Genomic DNA, 20,587 nt, shown 5'->3' with positions numbered 1-20,587 from the left:
TTTACAATATGGAATTTGTTTGGACTTCACTTGCTGAGCTTCCCACTCTTTACACACTTAAATCCACCATTATTTAATTCTTATTTACTCACTTATTTTATTCTTTTTAAATGTGTGTCGGCAAAGACACTGATTGAATTATATCGTTATTTTAGGTAATCATTTGAATACATTTCTTAGTATGAATAAAGCTTTAAATGAAGTACATTTGTTGGTATTATTATAGCGTTTTCATCTGAGCTGTCTGCTCTGATTGACCAAGTTACTTAAATTCACTATGAATCAATTGTTGGGAGTTTTTCTGAGTAAAGTACTGATAAATCGTTTGTTTGTATAGATGATATGTAGAAATACACAACAATGTAAGTTCATATATTTTTAGCAGACACCCAGTGAATCCAAAACGTTATAATTAGTTGACTTTTTCGAATAAAAGCGGCGGTCTGTTTTTCTCCCGAGGGAAAACTGGACAGATTTGTCCTGATGGATGCCGAGGTGTCTGCTTGGGTTTTCTCCCAAATAAATCCAACCACCTGCTTTTTAGACTTTGAAACGTTGTGACTCGCTCTGTTCAGACGGGCGTCTTTCCCTCCGCCGTTAAAACAGCCGTGGTGATAGTCGTGGTGATAGTCGTAGTCTTTTGCCCTCTTATGTTACAGATTTAACTTTATCGTAAGGCCTCTTCATACTCCATAAGAACAAGACGAAAGTTAAGGCCTCTTCATACTACATAAGAACAAGACGAAAGTTCGGCAGTGCTGGGTCCTGCCGAACAAAATGACGTCATTTCCTTCGGCCAGCTCCCTCTGGCCGAAGACACTCGTTTCGGCTGTGCCAACCGCCCTGGCCGAACTATGTGGGTGCCGCACTGCCGAAACTTCTGCACTGCGCATGCGTGTTTCAGTTCTCTCATGACTATCAGTGATATTTTAATCATATTTAGCTTGTAACATCGCTACTGTACGAGCGCCACAGCTCGATAAAATGTCGGAGTGCAGGCTTTTACATGATGCACCTGAACGCATCACGAACAGCTGTCAGCCCCTGTAGTTAAAACCGGACCAACATGGCGCTCGGACAAAAACTCTCTCTTTTATTACTGAAAAAGTTCAGAGAAATGTATTTCTGAAAGCACTGGAGGCGAGAAATAAACTGTGCAGTTGAAAAGTTTAAACGCCGCTTCACAGACGTGTGGCTGCTGCGAGGGGGCGTGGTCTGCTGTGAGGGGGCGTGGCCCCCGACTTCGGCAGCTTCTTATCGGAGTATGAACAGTCCTGCCGAAAAAGCTTTTTTTTCAGCAGCTGGCTGACGTCACTGCCGAATTTTCTTCTTGTTCTTATGGGTTCAAAAAGGGAGTATGCAGGGGCCTTTATGGCCCATTGTGCTCCGCCACCAGATTTTATAATTCCCACCGTTAAACACAAGACCCTACAGTGAAGCTCCAGTTTGATTTGACTTGACCAGATTATAGAGGATCTTCCTCCCACTGACTGATTCAGTGGACGCTGATATTTTGCACACATGAAACTTGATTTCTTTCATCCAGGTTTTGGTGGCGAGTCAGGTATTAAATGAAAAGTATGAGTTCAAATCAACAGACTGGATCATGAACCATCGCGGTCGTCATTTCAAAGCTCTTCAACACTGTAAACTCAAGCAGTGAAATGAAAAGAGCGCCACGGGTCAGCAAGTAAAAGTGGAGAAATTTATTAAATCAGGTCATTCTTGGGTCACAAAAATAGCTTTTCTTATATTAAATTAAAAGCCACAGCGATGAAGACATGGAAGCCAAGAAAGAAACACGCCGCAGTGTCATTCTGAAGGTAACAAAATAAAAGTACAAGCTTCAGATGGAGCGGAGAAGTTGGAGGAAAAACCTGCACGGCACAAGCACATGAACTCACTGAGCAATTTATTGTCAATTTACATCATGTTCTTGAACATACATGTTCGTCAGTGGAGGCGCTCCGACGGCGAGTTTCTAAGAGTCAAACCGCCAATAAAGTGACCGTAAAGAAATTTCATTCAGATTTCAGCTTTTCTGGCACGATGAGCTGAGAGGAAACTCTGCACTGTTTTTTTTTTACAGCTTAGAAGCACTTCAAACCATTTTACATTTGTTGATGTAATGTTTGGATAAATGTCATTACTGGTTCAATTGCACACAAAAACAACTGAACATTTGGCCTTTTAAAGCAAGAAAAAGGTGGAATACAACTGAAGAACAAAGGAAGACCTAAAAGAAAAAAAGAAAAAAGTAAAAGAAATGAAATCGTTCATCAGAGAAAAACAATCAAACTCCATCCAGGACATAAATAACAACAGAAAGAGTCCAGAATCGAGACGTTTGAGCCTGACGGTTGGAGGCCTACAGGCTTTCTCCGCCTTGTGTGTTGGTGTGTGTGCTACGGAGGAGGAGGAGGAGTAGGAGGAGGAGGAGGAGGAGGAGCGAGCTGTGGGGCTGGATGATCGTTGGGATTTTGGTCGGCTCCACTTTCCTCTGACGGCGTCAAGGCTTGACGGGCTGGATGGACAGCAGGCTGCCGAACTTGAAGTGCTGGATCACTGGAAACTTCTCCAAACACTGAGGAAGAGGACACAAACAGCCTCAGTCAGTCAGTGACAGGATGAAGGACGCCAACCTGAGCAGGCAGAACATCAAATCCCTTCGTCTGCCGCGAAATGTGACCCGATCCACAGCAACACTTCATATCTTTATCTTTTACCAAATTCTTCAATAAATTCAATGCAGAATCAGGAAACAGAGGAGTGTTTATGTGATTTGAGTGTTTTGGGAGTTTTTTTTACACAATAAAAAAAAAGAAAGATCTTTGTGCTGATTGAGGAAGAGGCCTGGACCGAGAGGAGGAAGATGTTCCGATTATTTCTTTTCTCATGTTGCGTGCTTCTTCTTTGTACGGACAGATTGACTTGATACTTCTGTTTTAACGTTCTGCTGTGTGAGGGACAACCTTCGCATCCTCGTGAGACGTTTGAGTGAAGAGCTGTGATCAGTGACCCTCTGATGGTTTCACTAATGTGGCCCTGCTTGAATTTCTGTGGAGACAAAAGCTCCGAGGCGTGTTTTTTCTTTCCAGCCCAGTTCTGCTCAGATGAACGTGGCTGACGGTGTCACTGCACAGACAGTCCGAGCTCCACCAGACTTACCCCAAAAAACAATATTTAAATGTTCAAACAAAGTTTAAAAACCTTCAGCCTAACTTATTTCATTTGATAGGATTTGTCTTTCTATATCTCATCTTATATCATCAGTTTTTTATGGACTTAAACTGTATTTTACATTTTCGGTTTAAAGTCTGTTCAACGTTGTTTATTTAACCGAGCTTTAGCCAGCGTGTGATTCAAACTCATTTCTTTATCCTGAACCTGTGAATGTGATGAACCAAAGCGGCGCTTCTTTTTTGTCTGGATTTCTTATTCAAACCTCATCTGTGTTTTAACCTTTTTCATCTGACTCCTGATCTCAGGACAACGTCCTCTGCAACAGCAGAAACATCCACGAACATCACTTAGCTTAGCACTTAGCCTAATGCTGAGCTTAGCAGCTAACTTAGCACTTAGCATAGCACTTAGTTTTGCACTAAGCTTAGCACTTAGCTTAGCAGGTAGCACAACACTTAGCTTAGCAATTAGCTTAGCAGGTAGCGCAACACTTCACTTAGCAATTAGTTTAGCAGGTAGCTCAGCACTTAGCTTAGCAGGTAGCACATCACTTAGCTTAGCAATTAGTTTAGCAGGTAGCTCAGCACTTAGCTTAGCATGCCCACCTCTGTCATGTGGAGTTTGGTTTTCTCAGCTCCCAAGCAAGGTTCATTTTTCCTCCATTGTTATTTTAGTTCTGGGTGGTTGAGGCAGACTTCTAACAAAAGGCTGCGGGTTCGATTCCCATCTGTTTATGTGTTGAAGGAAGAAGCTTGATACAAACATTGTGTTGTCTTAAAGTGTTTGGTGGAAGGTTCTTTTAGTTATGTTTTTTAGTTTTTTTTTACTTCATAGCTCCAATTTCAGTTTAGTTAAAAAAAATTTTTTTTTGCATGTTTGCCAATTTATTTATTTTTTACATATTCCTGGTTTTTAATCAGTTTTAGTTTTTTGCAATGTAAAGACAATTTCTTTACCATTTCAGTGCCTTTTAGTGAGATATGCAAGGACTCTATTACAGATTCAGTTATCGTTCTCTTTAATAAAGTTTATTTTTCATTTTTATTTCAGTTAAAATGTTTTTTTTCATTTCTAGTTTTCATTATTTCGTTCACGATCACAACCGTGGTTTGGCCCCGTTGGTACGGGCTGTGAAAGGATCCTGCTCCGGCGAACGAAGCTCCAGTCTGAAGAGAGAAAATCTATTCCTGACTCTACTCATAAAACTACAGACAGCTCACAATCCACACTCTAAAACGCTGCAGTTGTTATCTTCTGTTTGATCCGATGGGAAAAGTTACTTCGTTATTTTAAGCTCAATGGAAAGCGGCGCCTGCTTGAAGCTCAACTTTGAACAACCAGAATCGTCTTTATAGAAAGTTACTGGTCCGGTAAACACTGTACTATTTAATAACTTGTATGTGGGTTATAAAATGTGTTTTAATATAAGGAACACCAGTTCTGCACAGCTCTTATTCTTTCTAAAAAACATTTCCTTTACAAAGTGACGGAGTGATGTATGCTGGGAAAACATCTCCATGAAAACATTGCAAATGGCTCTGAGTGTTAGAAAAGACAAACAAAAGGAATAACCCACATTATATAACAAACTTAAATATGTAATTTATTTTGAGTATCATTGATAAAAACGACACTGCTTTGTTTTGTTTTTTTTAAATATCGTCGACCTTTCTGATGGTCTGGATCTTCAGACCAGCTGAACCTGGTCTCAGGAAGTCAAACTGTAACGTAAACAATAAAACCTTGAATAAACCTTAATCTCATCTGAACTGTTTCTTTAAACGAGTGTTTAATGATTCCCCTCCATATTTTGAGCCGCTTCTCTTTCGCCGCAGCAGAAACACACTTCCCGGTTTGTCCGCTTCACAACAAGTCTTCACGTCTGAAGCCGACGAAACGTCTGAGAGCGTGTGCCTGACTTTTACTCGCAGCGTGGAAAGTACACGCTGTACAAAGAGCTCCCGCTCCTCCGCCATTGTTTCCCTGCACATGTGTGTCTTTTCTCAAACGGCAGCGAGTTGGGAAGCGAGCGCTGACGCCCGGCCGGGTTCTGCCCCGCTCCGCTCCCCCGTGTGGGGCCAGGGAGGGGAGACAGGAATGCGAGTCTGCTGATGGTTGCTCCAGGCTCGGAGGAAGGTCGGGACGAGAGGGAGGGAGGGAGGGAGGGAGGGAGGGAGGATTTAATGAAGGGAACTGAGGGGGGAGGGGGGGAGGGGGAAGAGGGGAGGGGGGGGAAGCAGACAGCTTGGCCCCTCAGCTCTTTGGGAAGACTCGCAGGCTGCTCTGGAAAACACAGGATGTGGGCATACAGGCGGGGAGAACGGCTTAAACCCCCCCCCCCCCCTCCCCCCCTCCGCCCACACACACACACACACACACACACACACACACACACACACACACACACACACACACACACACACACACACACACACACACACACACACACACACACACACACACACACACACACACACACACACACACACTCCTCTCTTAACCCTTTCCTGCTTCTCTGTCGTACTATAAAAAGTGTGTTTCAGTGGTTACCTGGGGTTTTTTTGTTTGTTTTTTTTTCTTTAAATGTCACGTAAACAAAAAACACACTTTACTCACTCGGATGATGACCTCACACACACACACACACGCGCGCGCATGCGCACACACTCACTGGCTGGGTTTTACTAAATGCTAATGTCAACATGCTAACCCCAACCCCTGAATTAGAAAAATCTTAAAATCATTAATTTGAATTAAAACAGTTTAAAACGATTAGAAGATTCCTTAATTTAACTGCGATCTTGTGAGGTGAGCTGAGATGTTATTATTAAAAGTTAACCTAAAAGTAATGGGTGTAAAGAACTTATTAAATATTTTTGACTTTACACTGATTTTTCACAAACAATGTGTTTTAGTAAGATATGAGAAAAATTTATTTAAAAAAAAAGACATTTTTATCAGCACTGTCAAATGATTAACATCTTTAATCAGATTATTCACGATAATGGATTAATTGACATTAACGCGTCAGTTTCAACAGGCCTAATTTTTATATTTACATTCTGCGTCTGGATCTTTGGGTTTTATAATGATAGTTGGATTGATCTCGAGTGTTTTCTTAGTGCTAAAACTGACCAGAGTCAGACTCACGACTTCTCCCCTGGAAGAAAAACTGACCTCAGATTATAGTACTGCCACCTGGTGGCTGATGCGGTGAAGCACTTTAACTATTCTGTTAACTTTATCCGCTTCCTGTTTGAGTTGCACAGAACGAGACACAAAGTGCCATTTATTACTTGTTACTTATATTTACTGTTTGGTATTTGATTAAATCGTTTTTGTGTGCGTTTTATAGCTGGATTCATGCCAATAGGCAACTCTATCCTAAATTTGCATGTAAATATGAAACAATATAATCATTTCTTTATATCAGCTTGACAACAAATGTATTTTTTGATGACAATGATGCCTGAAACCTTTCACAGCCGGTCTCTTGGATTTTTCTCTCAACACACATTCGGGGCATTTGACCTGATTGTGGTTTACATCCGAGTCTCATTCACTCGTTCACACATTCATACGAGACGCTGTCATCAGTCAAACGAGAGCTGTGATGGAGCTGCAGGACTCGTCTGATTGGACTGATATGTTGACATGGAGATCATGAGGAGAAATTATTGATCACAGTCCAGTCTGTCTTTTGTTATTGTTGATAAACATGTGATGCATAATAGCATCGAATTCCATTTTTTTTTTTTTTTTTTACAGATTTGAGTCTGAACCATGCTCTTCTTGTCCTAGTGTTCTGCTGTTGGACTGTGCTGTCTCAGTGTGTACACAGAGGGGTGAGGGTGAGGAAGAGGAGCGGTTCGTACCTCGGCCTTGTACATTCGGATCAGACCCTGGTTGACTTTCGACCAGGCAGGAACGGCGCTGATGTTCCACAGCTGGTTGGAGTGCTCAGCAAACGGGCCCGTCTTCATCTGCACACACATGAAACACAACGATCAACGTCTGACCCAGACGGGGGGGTTTCACACGGTGCGGCGGGGTCAAACATCAGGCCCAGGGGCCAAAACCAGACCCCCAACAAGGTCCAATCTGGTCCACAGGTATGTGCGCCAGCTGTGTGATGGAGTTTGAGTTTTCCTCCGCCTTCAGAGTGAGTCTGTTCTGTTTGGTTTAATCCACCGTGAGCACCTTCAAGACTAAACCTAGTAGCTTTCAGTCAGAATCACTGGCAGCCTTTAAGCTAATCGTCAATATCGGCTCGTCTCTTCCAGGATAAAACTTTATCCTCATGTTATGAACCTGGTAACATCTCAGCTCATGGATGCTTGCAGCCCAGTTTGAACACGTTTCAGAAAACTGTATCAAGTTTAACATTGTCTCGACTTCAACCTGCATGTTTTTTATAATTTGCCGAAGTTTCCACCGTTGATCTCCGACTATCTCTGTGTCGTTCCCTACGCTCTTTAAAATAGAGTGTACCTCAAAAACAGCAGCTACTTTTTTTTTTTTTCTAAACTTTGCAAAGTCATTCCGAGGGCCTGAATGGACATTCTTGTTTTGGACCACAAGCGTTACGTTGGACAGCCGTTATCTCTGTGAGTCGCAGGTTAAAAACATTGGAGGCTCAGTCTTACACTGTGACTGGAGGGCGCGTTCACACCAGCACCGTTTGGTCCGGACCAGAGTTTGTTTCAGGGAAAGTCCACTTCGTTTGGTCAGGTGTGAAGTTCCTCTGACTCTGATCCGGATCACAGAAGTGAACTCTGGTCCACTTGAAAACGTGGGCCTCGGTTCACCTGCAAGTGACTCTAAGGCCCCGTTCACACGACAACAAACACGAGTGGATCCGCAAAACTTTCTTCACTTTTGGAGGGGTCCATTTACACGAAACCGTTGTGCAGATCCACTGTATCCACAAAGTTTTTATCCCGGCTCCCAAGGTGGGAACATTCTTTCACGTTCGCTATTCCCTCCTGCAGAGACCGCCAGAGGCTACGGAGCCTGTTAATATGCATGCGCATATCTCCCCCTCCCTTCCAGTTGAAAATAGTTCCTTCTGCTCATGCGCCTGTAAACAAACATGGCGGACCCGTAGTGGTACGACTCGCGGTCCGTTTTCTATTTTACTGTTCATATCTGTAGTTTTATAGTTGAGATTCACTCCTGATAGCATCCCATGAGTCATCAGTCCTTACGAATGTCGGGTTCTCTCGATTGTTTTCACGTTTATAGTGTATTGCTCTCTCTACACACGTCTGTGTGGTTTCATTACAAGCACCAGTGCCCTCCTGTGGCCTGGCATACTAACTACATCACTGTCGGTGTGTCTGCTGCTGCAGTGAAACACACTCCTTTTTTTGTCATGGATTAGGTGTTGTCACGTGAAACGTTGTTGTGTAAACACTCGACACATTCAGATGGTCTGGAGCTAAGTTCACTTGGGAGGGAGACAGCCGAGAATTTTCACACCTTCATTTGGTTCGGGTGGCGTTCACATTCAGTTTTGAGACCAGACCAAACCGCCTGGACAATGTCACGCAATTACAACAGCTGCTGGTTTGGGGGCGCTGTCGCTGGAAAAAACCACTGAGCAAAGAGGAAGTAAAGAAATAACCCGGCTCATTGATTGGTCCGGACCGAAACCGCTCTAGCCCGTGGTGGCTAGGCTAGTTAGCCCGTGGCTAATGGGTAGCCACACACAATATAGTCTTCAGACCAGACATCAATGATTCTTTCTCACTACTTCATCTTCTCTACTTCTTCCTCACTACTCCACGTCTGCCTGCAAGATATTTTCCGACTTTCTTTCTGCGCCTGCTTCTTCCGTTTCACGCGGTTAGCTTTGTTTGTTTACTTCCCAGAATGCTTTGCGCACTCCGTCACGTCCTTTCACCCCGCTCACTGGAAAGATGGTTTGTAAACAAACCATTTTTTTCCCCCAGAGTGGTGAAATTTTAAAACGCCAGCTTGGCTTTGAGGTGTGTACGGGCAAAGATGTACATTTGGAGAAAATGATCATGTCATCCCCGCCCCACTTCCCCTCACCGCCACAGCCCGCTCCACAACATCACATAAGTACAACAACACTACGTGCTCCAGGTCGTATTTAATAAAGCCAGATATTGGATTTCTCAAGTACAAGGAGGAGCAGGAGTCTGCTCCGTGTCTTCCTCTGCGATGTTGGTGAGTCACAGCACCTCCTAATGGCTTGGCATATGTACTACATCATGTTGAGCTGTGTTCATAGTGTTGTGTGGACGGAATTTCTTTCCCCTGAATGCTGGGGAGCAAAAAGATCATTTTGGCTCCTGTGGTGACTTTCAAAGCTCTGAGGAGTGTGTGGGTTTATTCCACACTCTAGGAGGGTGGAGTTTATCTGAGGAGCTGCTTCAAACCCATCAGGGTGGAGTGAGTGTGGTGCAGGTGCTTATCCAACATGTCCAGACTTCCCTCCATCAGGTCAGGACTCCTCCTGGAGTGAAGCTCCGCTCTTTTCCTTTGTCTCATCACAATCCTCCTTCTGTTACCCGAGTAAACTTTAATTCATTCAACGACCATTTGCACCAACCAGCTCAGAATACAATGACAATACTCCTCCTCCGCAGTGTGTGTGTGTGTGTGTGTGACTGGTTACCTGTCTCCAGGTGTTTTTCACACAGTCAGCAGATCGATTCTTCATTTTGCTGTTTTACTTTGAATAAATTTAGAAGTGTCTCCCCTTATATGCAGTAAATGGTAGGAAATGAAGGAAAAGAGCTGTTAAAGAAAACGTGTGTTTTCTCTGTTCAGACGGGGGCGTGAGGATAAAATATTTCGCGGGGATTATTTTTTACAGAGAACACAAGAGAAATGTGATGGACTGGAAAACTTCGAGGAAACTCTGGAGGGAAACTAATGCAGCTCAAGGTTGAATCTACTGCTTTCTATTTCAAACAGGTAAAAAAACATGATGCTTTTTCCATTATTAGTTTTAAATCTGAAAATGTACTAATAAAATCAATGCAGAAAAAATGACTTGGAAAAAAAAATATCCTTCACATAGCGTATATTGTTGATACAGTGAACGCTGCTTTAAGCCTTTTCATCAGTGCGGCTAATAGAACAAAAGGCTAACTGTGTTTCACCTGAGCAACAATAAGTTTACAGACAGACAGACGCTGGCCGACCCAACGACTGGATGAATGGAACGAACGACGGGCCGCTGTTTCCCACCATTTTCTCCCATGAGGCCATGGAACCCAAGTCCAGACCCTGGGGCATCAATCTATCAAGCCCCTCCTTTTTCCAACCCCCGCCCCCCAAAACACACACACACACACACACACACACACACACACACACACACACACACACACACACACACACACACACACACACACACACACACACACACACACACACACACACACACACACACACACACACACACACACACACACACACACACACACACACACACACACACACACACACACACACACACACCTCCAGACACTTTCCAGGGCTTGCACGAGAACACATGGGGGAGGGGCACGGAGCAGGGAGAGGAGGGGCATGAAGAGGGGGGGAGAGGAGGGGGAGGAGGAGGAGGAGACAGCACAAATTCCCTGGAGGAAGGAGTGATTCACAGCAGCATGTGGGGAAAGGAAGTGACTCATGTTTAGTGCACACACTCACACGCAAGCAAGCGCACACACACTACACAAGAGCAAATAAAGTTAAAAAAGTGAGTCCCCCTGAAGAGAATAAAAAACGAATCATTTCTCATTCATCCTCAGAATTAGTTTTTCTTTCCCAGAGTTCCATGTTTTAAATTTAGAATTTTAAGATACCAAATATTTGATTCTGATATTAAGTTCAGATTTATGACTGTGTGTGTGTGTTGGGATGATTTCTCAGAAATGATAGTTTTTTCTCAGACTGGGTGGGGGGGTGTTAAGTCTTTCTTTTCATTAAGATTTTTTTTTTTATAATTTTGAGGGTTAGAAGTCAATGAGAAGTTTCCTTAGAGCAGCAGGTTTTTATTTATTATTTATTAGGTTTATCTGGTTTCTATGTTAAATTAAACATTAAAACTGAGAAAAATATTTTCATTCATTCACTGAAAGAACCAAGACTTTACCAGACAATTTCAAGTGAAAACGCATTGTTTTGTGCTTTTTTGTTTCAGAAAAGTTTCTCATGTACACAGCAACGTTTTGAAAATGATTTACATGGAAAGGGTCACGACACTGAAAACAATTTTAGTTTTCATGTTGGGCCACAAGTGGGTGCTGTTTGTTTTTCTACACACACGTACACAAAGAACAATACACTGTAAACGTTAACAGTGGGAGTGCTCAGACCAAGTTGCATTGTTGTTACGGTGACTGTTAATTATTAAACTACCAAAGTCCCAAGAGAATATGGAATGGTCGAGTGTTATGGAAAAGTTGTGTTTCCTCCTGTTTCCATGGAGACAGAGCATTTGGAACAGTTCCACCTTGGGAGCGGTTGTCAGAAAGTGTTGATAATCCTGGTCCAGCTGCTCCAGAAGCTTTTGTGAATTTGTTCCTCAGCTTTTAACTGATAATCCTTTGTTTTCACATCAACGGCTTCTGTTCTCCAGTTCCTCACTGGTGTTTCTCACATGCTGAACTCTTTCTGTTTTCTATTTTCACTTTAAATTTTTTCTTGCTCTGTCAGTTAAATGAAGATTTTTCTGTGGTACTGTTGCAGCTCTCTGCTGTCACATAGTGGCATCTAGTGGTCACTCATGGTATGTACCAGGATATTTCGATTAGTCACTTTTGATTAGGGGTCACATGACAACTAAGAAAGTGACTCACATTTTCCAAAATACGGTAAAATTGCATCAAATGTATTGTATTGTGGTTAATTCATTAAACTCAGCGATCAAACTTCGTTGCCCCATCCTGCTCAATGTGTGAAAAGTATCTGTAGACTAAATATTCATTTTTGCACCCCTGTGCATGAAAACACACCAGGCCTCGAGGTGGCGCTGTTGCTTGTTGTAATGAAACCACACATACATGTGTGCAGAGAACAATATACTATAAACATTAACTCAATGGAGGGTACCCGACATTCGTAGGGACTGATGACGCATCGGATGCTATCGGGGGTGAGTCTCAACTATTTAACTACCGATATGGACGCTATAACGTGAATACAGACCTCCAGTCACACCACTACAGGGCCACCATGTTTGTTTACAGGCGCACTCATTGGGTGGCTACGTTGTCATTGACCTAGTACAAATAAAACTGAACACTGAACGGAGGATGTGGTGGTTAGGTAGAAGAAGAGGAGGAGTAAGTACAAATGGAAGAGGAGGCGCTTCTGCTCTGGGAAGGGGGAAAAAGGATGTTGCGCCGTTCCACCGACGCCCTCCTCGACTTCCCTCCCCTCCTTTTCCTCCCAAACCCCAAAACAAAGCACACAGTTCCTGCTCTGGCACATTCCCAACACACTCCATCTGCCCGGTCCATCCAGCCTCTCCCTGCCCCGCCTCCTCCTCCCAGGCTTCCTCTTCCTGGACAGATCCACATTCAGCTGCAGTCCGACAATCATCCAATCAAACAGGCCGGCTGTGGCCAGTAAAAAAAAAAACCTCACTGCTCCGGGTAACAAGACTTTGGATGAGGTGGACAAACTCAGATCACAGAGGGCTGAAGCCAATAAGAAGCAAATATTCTAAGATTTGTCTTTGTCCAGGCTGCATGTGACTGCAGTGGCGAGTTCTCTCTCCTCACTGTACGCAGGGGTTTGCATGTTCTCCCTGAGCGTGCATCAATTCTCCTCCTCCAGTGGCCTCAGCTGGGATAAGATCCATGACCCCATGATAGATAAAGTATAGAAGATACCGAGAGCAGGATCAAAGTACTAATTATAATTTCCACATCAACATCTGATTTGTTTGTTATGTTGTATTGATAGTAAGACATATTTGGGGCAACAGGGTTCGGGTTAACACTAACCCTCCGAGGTGTGTGAAGTGACGCTGCAGGTCAGGTGCACTCAGTTCAGCTGGCACCGGAGCTACCAGTGTGTTTGGGCACAGATGGAACAGAAACCTGGAGAAAAGCGCTGCACTTTCCCACCTCGTTGATGAACTTGATGCATTCCAGGAACATGTAGTCCTGGTGATGCTCGTTCACCACCCTCTCGTCGATGAAGTGCCGCGGCTCCAATGTCGGATGATCTGTGGGGGGGGGGGGGGGGAGACCAGCCTGTGAGTGCACTCATTTGCCACCGAGTGTCAACGTTCACTGAGCTTTATCATCTGTGACCGTCTACAGACTGACCACACAGTGTTTCTGGTGATTAAACCATCAGGAGTCAAAACATTTGTTTTGTTTGTACTTCTACTTTCATGTCAAACAGGTGAAAGCTACAGTAAAGTGCTTAAAAGCCGGCAGCTGACAGTAAAACATCAACTGTGGCAGCCTGTAGATGGCAGTGTTGTAGTTTGAAACCAGTGAGAGGAAGTTAAGTCAAGGTGTACTCTCAATGTTAGCACACCTGGCAAACAAGCAACTGGGAAAAAAAAACAACATATAATAGAAATAAAGTCTGCTATCAAGTCTAAATCCATACACCCATTTAATTAACTACAATATTGTCACTTTTAAGTATATGGAGTTTATCTTCTACCTCAAGGAGCTAATATGTTGATTACAGACATGTGAGTTACTTCAGTAATCTCTGAAACAAACAATAACTAGATAATTTGGAAAAGTTGTGAATGACAGTTAATTTTTATTTATTTATTTTAGCCAGGAGAACCATATTGAGATTAATAATCTCAATTTTGGGACTGCGGGGGAAACCCACACGCACACGGGGAGAACATGCAAACTCCACACAGAAAGGCCCTGTGTTTGAGCCCACGACCTTCTTGCTGTGAGGCGATGGTGCTAACCAATGGTTTTCTAACATTAATATGCATACCCATAGCCTGTATATGAGGTCCCAAAAGTGGAGGAAGTATGTCATCCCCATCGCTTGCTCCACTTTTTGGTGAAGGTGTGCTCATACAGGCCAATCATAGATTTTACCTTCATGACATCGTGCAGAGAAATAACCACTCCCTCTGGTGATGGAGCTCCGCCTTACTGATATACTGACAAAATTCAGTATAATATGAAAAATGCATCAGCGCATTGTACCGGTGTTTCAGATTGACTGGTTTCCCTGTTAAATGGTGACCAACCTCCTTTAGCATCCATCGTTGCTGCTGGTAACCGCTTATATAAAAATAAGACTCACAAAAGGTACGACACTTGGACACTTAATTGTAAATGCCGTTAAATGGCTTTCGCCAGGAGAGCTATGGATTTCTGTCGGGTTTTCAATGTCTGTTATGAGCAGCAACAGGGGACGCTAAATAAAGTTAAAAAGGAAACCACTTAATCTAAAACACCAGACGGGCCTGGAGTAGGTCTGGACCGACAGACAGACAGAGAAACAGAAACAGTACAGCTCACTAGAGGGACTTTTAGACTGGATGAAATTCAGGACCAACGCTGGATTTGGGGAAATACACTTTGAATACGATGTTGCAGGACCTCTGACACCGATGTGGAATTGTTGAAAAACTGTATAATATGAGAGTTTTGATATTGTTCACGTCTGTATTGCTGTGGTGTAGCTGTGAGGGTCAGTCTGGTGTTAAAGGAGCAGTGTGCTGCATTCATACTTTAACATACTTAAAAGACCTCATGAATTAATGAAACATCACCAGTCAGTTCAATCGGGAGTGTTTGACCTCACAATCCAGATTCTGGACACAAAACTGACCATTAAGCCTGGTCTGAGTCCAACGAAACATGGCCGCCATCTTGGATCTATTCTCCCACAGTGCTTTTAGTTTCATCATATATGTGAAAAGCCTCATTTGATCAGAACTATCTGTAACAAACACAACCAGGTGGAAAAGGTTCATATGCTTCTGTTCATTTAATCTAGATCTTCTTCATGGTGCCTTCAGGAAGAATAACCGAGTTCAGCATTTTAAACAGGAGTTTAAAAAAACAATACCCATTAGATAGGCGAACAAACTTCCCAGTGGGAAGAACACAAACACAAACAGTTTTCATGGAAGAACAAAAATGAAGCTTAAGAAGCTCACTGGAACTTCAAGGATTCATAAATGTTACCAATGATCACTTACCAGTGTGCTACTGCCACAAGAAGTAGGATTACAGTTACTTTACATTATTGCTGCCGACATTATTCACAACACTGGTGACTCAACAATTGAGCTCTGACATGAACTGTACTCTGAAGCTTTAAGTTATTTTAATAAGGCAATGGAACTGATATTATATAATCAATGATTGTACCTCAGGTTGAATCAGGAGGTTTTCTGGAGGTTTAATTACACATATTAATGAAGTTGTCACTTTATTAGAAAGCCTTCATGTTTCACATGTGAATTTATTCACGCGGATCTTTACAACCTCCGCACGGGCAGGGACGTAGAGCAGATGAGTCAGTGGTGGCGTCCTCGCTGTATCGCTGCCTGAAGCTCACAGTGGGTCATCGTTTGTTGAACTTATTCAGCTCAGAGCTGAGCTTCATCATCAGGATGCTCTTCATCGGGAGGATTTCATTCCTCCAATGGATCGCGTACGCAGTACACATGACGCAGCACCACGTCACCGCGACGTGCAATGACCGCCCAATCAGAGAGCCCCTGCTCCACGGCCAGTTCGTAATAATAAACTGGATTTCAGTGTAAACAGGAGCAGTTTTGTTCCTCTGAGATGAATAGTTATCTTTACATCAACTGACACACACACACACACACACACACACACACACACACACACACACACACACACACACACACACACACACACACACACACACACACACACACACACACACACACACACACACACACACACACACACACACACACACACACACACACACACACACACACACACACACACACGTTCAGTGGACTTCATGTGATCTGAGGTGGTCTGCTGACCTCTAGTGTTCAGCATGTGTCACTACAGCTCCGTCCTCAGGCAGGAGTGAACGTAATAACACAAACACCCAGTCAGGGCCAGATCAACAGTTCACTGTACTCCAGACATTCAAAGGCCCTCCATCGCCACAGACATTTGTCCACTTGGGTTAGTCTGGTAAACTGCACAATAAATAAACAAAAAAACTACATTAAATATATTCAACACTTGAATATTTAACCATCATCAAGTAAATCTTGATTTAAAGGGGACATATCATGCTAAATCCACTTTTTTAGCCCTTAAATGCATTTTGTTGTATATTTAGAGTGTTTAGAAGTACAGAAAAGTTCAAAGTAGTCTCTTCAGGTGCTCCGTTGATATCTTTATATTCTGTTTTGGTCATATTTTGCGATCGGTTTCGATTTTTCTATTCTCTATTACGTTTTTTGAACAATGACGTCACAGTATTCTCAGCGGAACTGCCAAATTAGGACATCGACATTTCGAGCAATCCGCCATTTTTGTTTCTCGCTGCGATTTTGTAGTCCAACCGAAGTTACGAGAGGATAAGTCGAAATGTTCGGTTGTTGGATGTAGTAACCCACAAGCTTCGTTACACCGTCTCCCAGCATCAGAACCTTTTCGAAGTGCCTGGTTGAGTTTTATTTTTCACAGAAATGTACCCACATCTGTGGGTAAGGTCATTTTTGTGTGCGCGAATCACTTTAAGGACGACTGCTTCAGCAACCTCCGCCAGTATAAAGAAGGATTTGCCGAAAGACTTGGTCTGATTGAGCGGTCAGTTCCTTCTATCTATGGAGACGACGAACAGAGCACTTCGGTAAGCTGTATATAACGCTAAAAAGTGTGATGATAAGACGTCCCTGTCATTGTTTTGTTAGCATTAGCAGTTGCACCGTCTTCATATGTTAGCGCTGTGTGCTCGTTTTAGATTATAATGTAACTTCTGTGTTAAATAGTCGTTGTAATACAGGCAGTATTGTAGTAGTGGGCATGGATGGAGAAGTTAGTGTAAATATAGTAACACACCATTGCGTTACATCCATATGAAGACGTTGTTCTGCAGGTGCATCATCGTCATTTTCATCTCACTCCGCCGGGTCCGACTCTGGCTCCAACATGTATGGCTGGATGGACAAATCTTCCGTTGTTGACATTTTGTAAATAATGTGTGAATATAAAGTTTCTGCGCCGCTAGATAATTGTATCTGTTCTATCAAACTACAAAGATGGCCGAACAGGGTGACGTTGAACCGAGTGTCACCTCTGCAACCTGGAGAGGAGGCGGGGTATGAAGTGTCTCATTTGCATTTGAAGAGACCGCCCCAAAACGAGTTGCTCTCAGAAGCACATCAGAAAAGGGGTTGAAAAGGGGCCTGTGGAGCTATAATAATGAGGAATTCAGACCCAAGCATTGCAGTTTCGCGTTGTATAGACCACAACTGTATGATTTATATGTAAAAAGGAAGGATTTAAAAGCATGATATGTCTCCTTTAAAGGGGACATATCATGCTAAATCCACTTTTTTAGCCCTTAAATGCATGTTGTTGTATATTTAGAGTGTATAGAAGTACAGAAAAGTTCAAAGTAGTCTCTTCAGGTGCTCCGTTGATATCTTTATATTCTGTTTTGGTCATATTTTGCGATCGGTTTCGATTTTTCTATTCTCTATTACGTTTTTTGAACAATGACGTCACAGTATTCTCAGCGGAACTGCCAAATTAGGACATCGACACTTCGAGCAATCCGCCATTTTTGTTTCTCGCTGCGATTTTGTAGTCCAACCGAAGATACGAGAGGATAAGTCGAAATGTTCGGTTGTTGGATGTAGTAACCCACAAGCTTCGTTACACCGTCTCCCAGCATCAGAACCTTTTCGAAGTGCCTGGTTGAGTTTTATTTTTCACAGAAATGTACCCACATCTGTGGGTAAGGTCATTTTTGTGTGCGCGAATCACTTTAAGGACGACTGCTTCAGCAACCTCCGCCAGTATAAAGAAGGATTTGCCGAAAGACTTGGTCTGATTGAGCGGTCAGTTCCTTCTATCTATGGAGACGACGAACAGAGCACTTCGGTAAGCTGTATATAACGCTAAAAAGTGTGATGATAAGACGTCCCTGTCATTGTTTTGTTAGCATTAGCAGTTGCACCGTCTTCATATGTTAGCGCTGTGTGCTCGTTTTAGATTATAATGTAACTTCTGTGTTAAATAGTCGTTGTAATACAGGCAGTATTGTAGTAGTGGGCATGGATGGAGAAGTTAGTGTAAATATAGTAACACACCATTGCGTTACATCCGTATGAAGACGTTGTTCTGTAGGTGCATCATCGTCATTTTCATCTCGCTCCGCCGGGTCCGACTCTGGCTCCAACATGTATGGCTGGATGGACAAATCTTCCGTTGTTGACATTTTGTAAATAATGTGTGAATATAAAGTTTCTGCGCCGCTAGATAATTGTATCTGTTCTATCAAACTACAAAGATGGCCGAACAGGGTGGCGTTGAACCGAGTATCACCTCTGCAACCTGGAGAGGAGGCGGGGTATGAAGTGTCTCATTTGCATTTGAAGAGACCGCCCCAAAACGAGTTGCTCTCAGAAGCACATCAGAAAAGGGGTTGAAAAGGGGCCTGTGGAGCTCTAATAATGAGGAATTCAGACCCAAGCATTGCAGTTCCGCTTTATATAGACCACAACTGTATGATTTATATGTAAAAAGGAAGGATTTAAAAGCATGATATGTCTCCTTTAAAGAAGCACAAATGTTCAATCAGGCTTTCTGAATTTATTGAGCTACAAATGAACCACTATGTTCTCTTGGAAGGGCGACTCAATCAGAACAGTCCTTCATTTTTACATGAAACAAAAACACTGCCAGAAGCAACCACTCTTCAAAAATCTGATATCTATTGAACAGAACTTAATTCCAACTCTCTTGAAATAATGGAGCAACCACAGAGGATGTCCACAGACAAAAATGAAATGCAATCCATAACAAATGAAGAGACATTATCGTCCTCTGAAACAAACGACACGTCACCTCACAATTCAAAGTGAAGGCAAAGTGTAAACGTTATGTGAAGAATACAAGTCAAACAATAGAGGCTATATAATCCAGCAAAATAATCTATTTCCAGACTCAAAGCAAAAATCAATACAATCCAGTATTGTCTGCTAAAATAGTCATATTTTACTCCCAACACCATTAACAGAAAACAACCTGCCACCTCACAATTTAACCAGTGTAAAACATTTAAGAGCGGACATAATATGAAAATGTGATGACTAACTAATTCATGTTCAGTGGCTGAGAGCGAACGTGCAGAGCTCTGTGGCTGCGACATCGTGGTCCTCAGCTCATTATTGACTTGTTTTTAGAACAGAAAAACAAACCTCTCACCCTCACAGTCACTTAAAAACATTCTTAGTTGCAGAAAAACATTTGGGAAATGTCTCAGCAGCTGTGCAGGTTAAGTCTCATTCTGTGCTTGAACTGAATAAGATGATGTGACAAGTTACTGTAGGACATGTGGTGCTCAGGGCCCTTCAAGAAAGAGGTCACACACATCTGCGTATGCGTCTATCCGCCTGGATAGACATAAACTGAGCCTGTCAGTGATGACATAATGTTTCAACCTTAAATCTCTTGACTGCCGTCAATAAAAGCTACTTCGCTGCCATCATTAAACTCGCCAGGAAAAGTCGTGGCCTGCCTTCACATGACCAGCTTCAATGTACATTGATTGGCGTCACCTCTGACCTGCCTTGTGTGGACTGACCAATGAGGAGAGGGTCTCGGCTCACAGTCACTTTGTTGTTTTTCCCCCCTCAGTTTACACTCACAGGCTCGTCTAACTACAGCGGCACCAGAGGACAGGTTAATACGGGATAACCTAATTTAGTTATATTGCTTTGCACCCTCCCTGCCCTGAGTCCCTTAGGCCTGCGTTACACGTAGCCGGGTATTTACAATAATGGTTATTACCCCACTCTACATTTTTGGGGGAAAAAATTTAAAAATCGTCATTTACACGGACCCACATAAAAACCTGGTTCAGTGCTGAATGGACCTGGTTCACTGCATCAATTTTTAATCACAATTATCTCAAACTGACACTTCCTTGCATACTGTGACGTAAATCTCAGTCTCCCCCTCTCTACATGCAAACAAATAGACCCACTTTTGTTTTTTTTAAGGTATCATCGTTTTTGGAGACTCGTCCATTCATTTATGTGTGAATGCAAGACCCAAACACAGTAATATCACTGATTTTTGTAAATACCCGGCTACATAGTAAACATGGCCTTAGAGGTCTTGGGCCCCGTTGGCCGTAAGGTTAATCCGGCTCAGATCATCTGAGTGTCTTATTTTGTTATTGTATG

General features: G+C 42.9%; 1 protein-coding gene across 1 annotated transcript in view; it reads right to left on the bottom strand.

The window, feature by feature from the left end:
• Positions 1-2,029: 2,029 nt before the first annotated feature.
• The window catches only part of ptpa (protein phosphatase 2 phosphatase activator), a 21,739-nt gene continuing 3,181 nt past the window's right edge, over positions 2,030-20,587 (bottom strand). The window contains exons 6-8 of the mRNA XM_080477038.1: positions 13,299-13,399; positions 7,059-7,166; positions 2,030-2,584 (exon numbers count right to left, since the gene is read on the bottom strand). Of these exons, the coding sequence (XP_080333164.1) occupies positions 2,510-2,584; positions 7,059-7,166; positions 13,299-13,399 (284 nt within the window). The 3' untranslated portion in view covers positions 2,030-2,509. The remainder of the gene's footprint in view (positions 2,585-7,058; positions 7,167-13,298; positions 13,400-20,587) is intronic.

The sequence above is a fragment of the Lipophrys pholis genome, assembly GCF_963383615.2.
Source record: "Lipophrys pholis genome assembly, chromosome: 12".
In the NCBI taxonomy this organism is placed as follows: domain Eukaryota; kingdom Metazoa; phylum Chordata; class Actinopteri; order Blenniiformes; family Blenniidae; genus Lipophrys; species Lipophrys pholis.
This window is presented reverse-complemented; position numbering and strand designations above follow the sequence as displayed.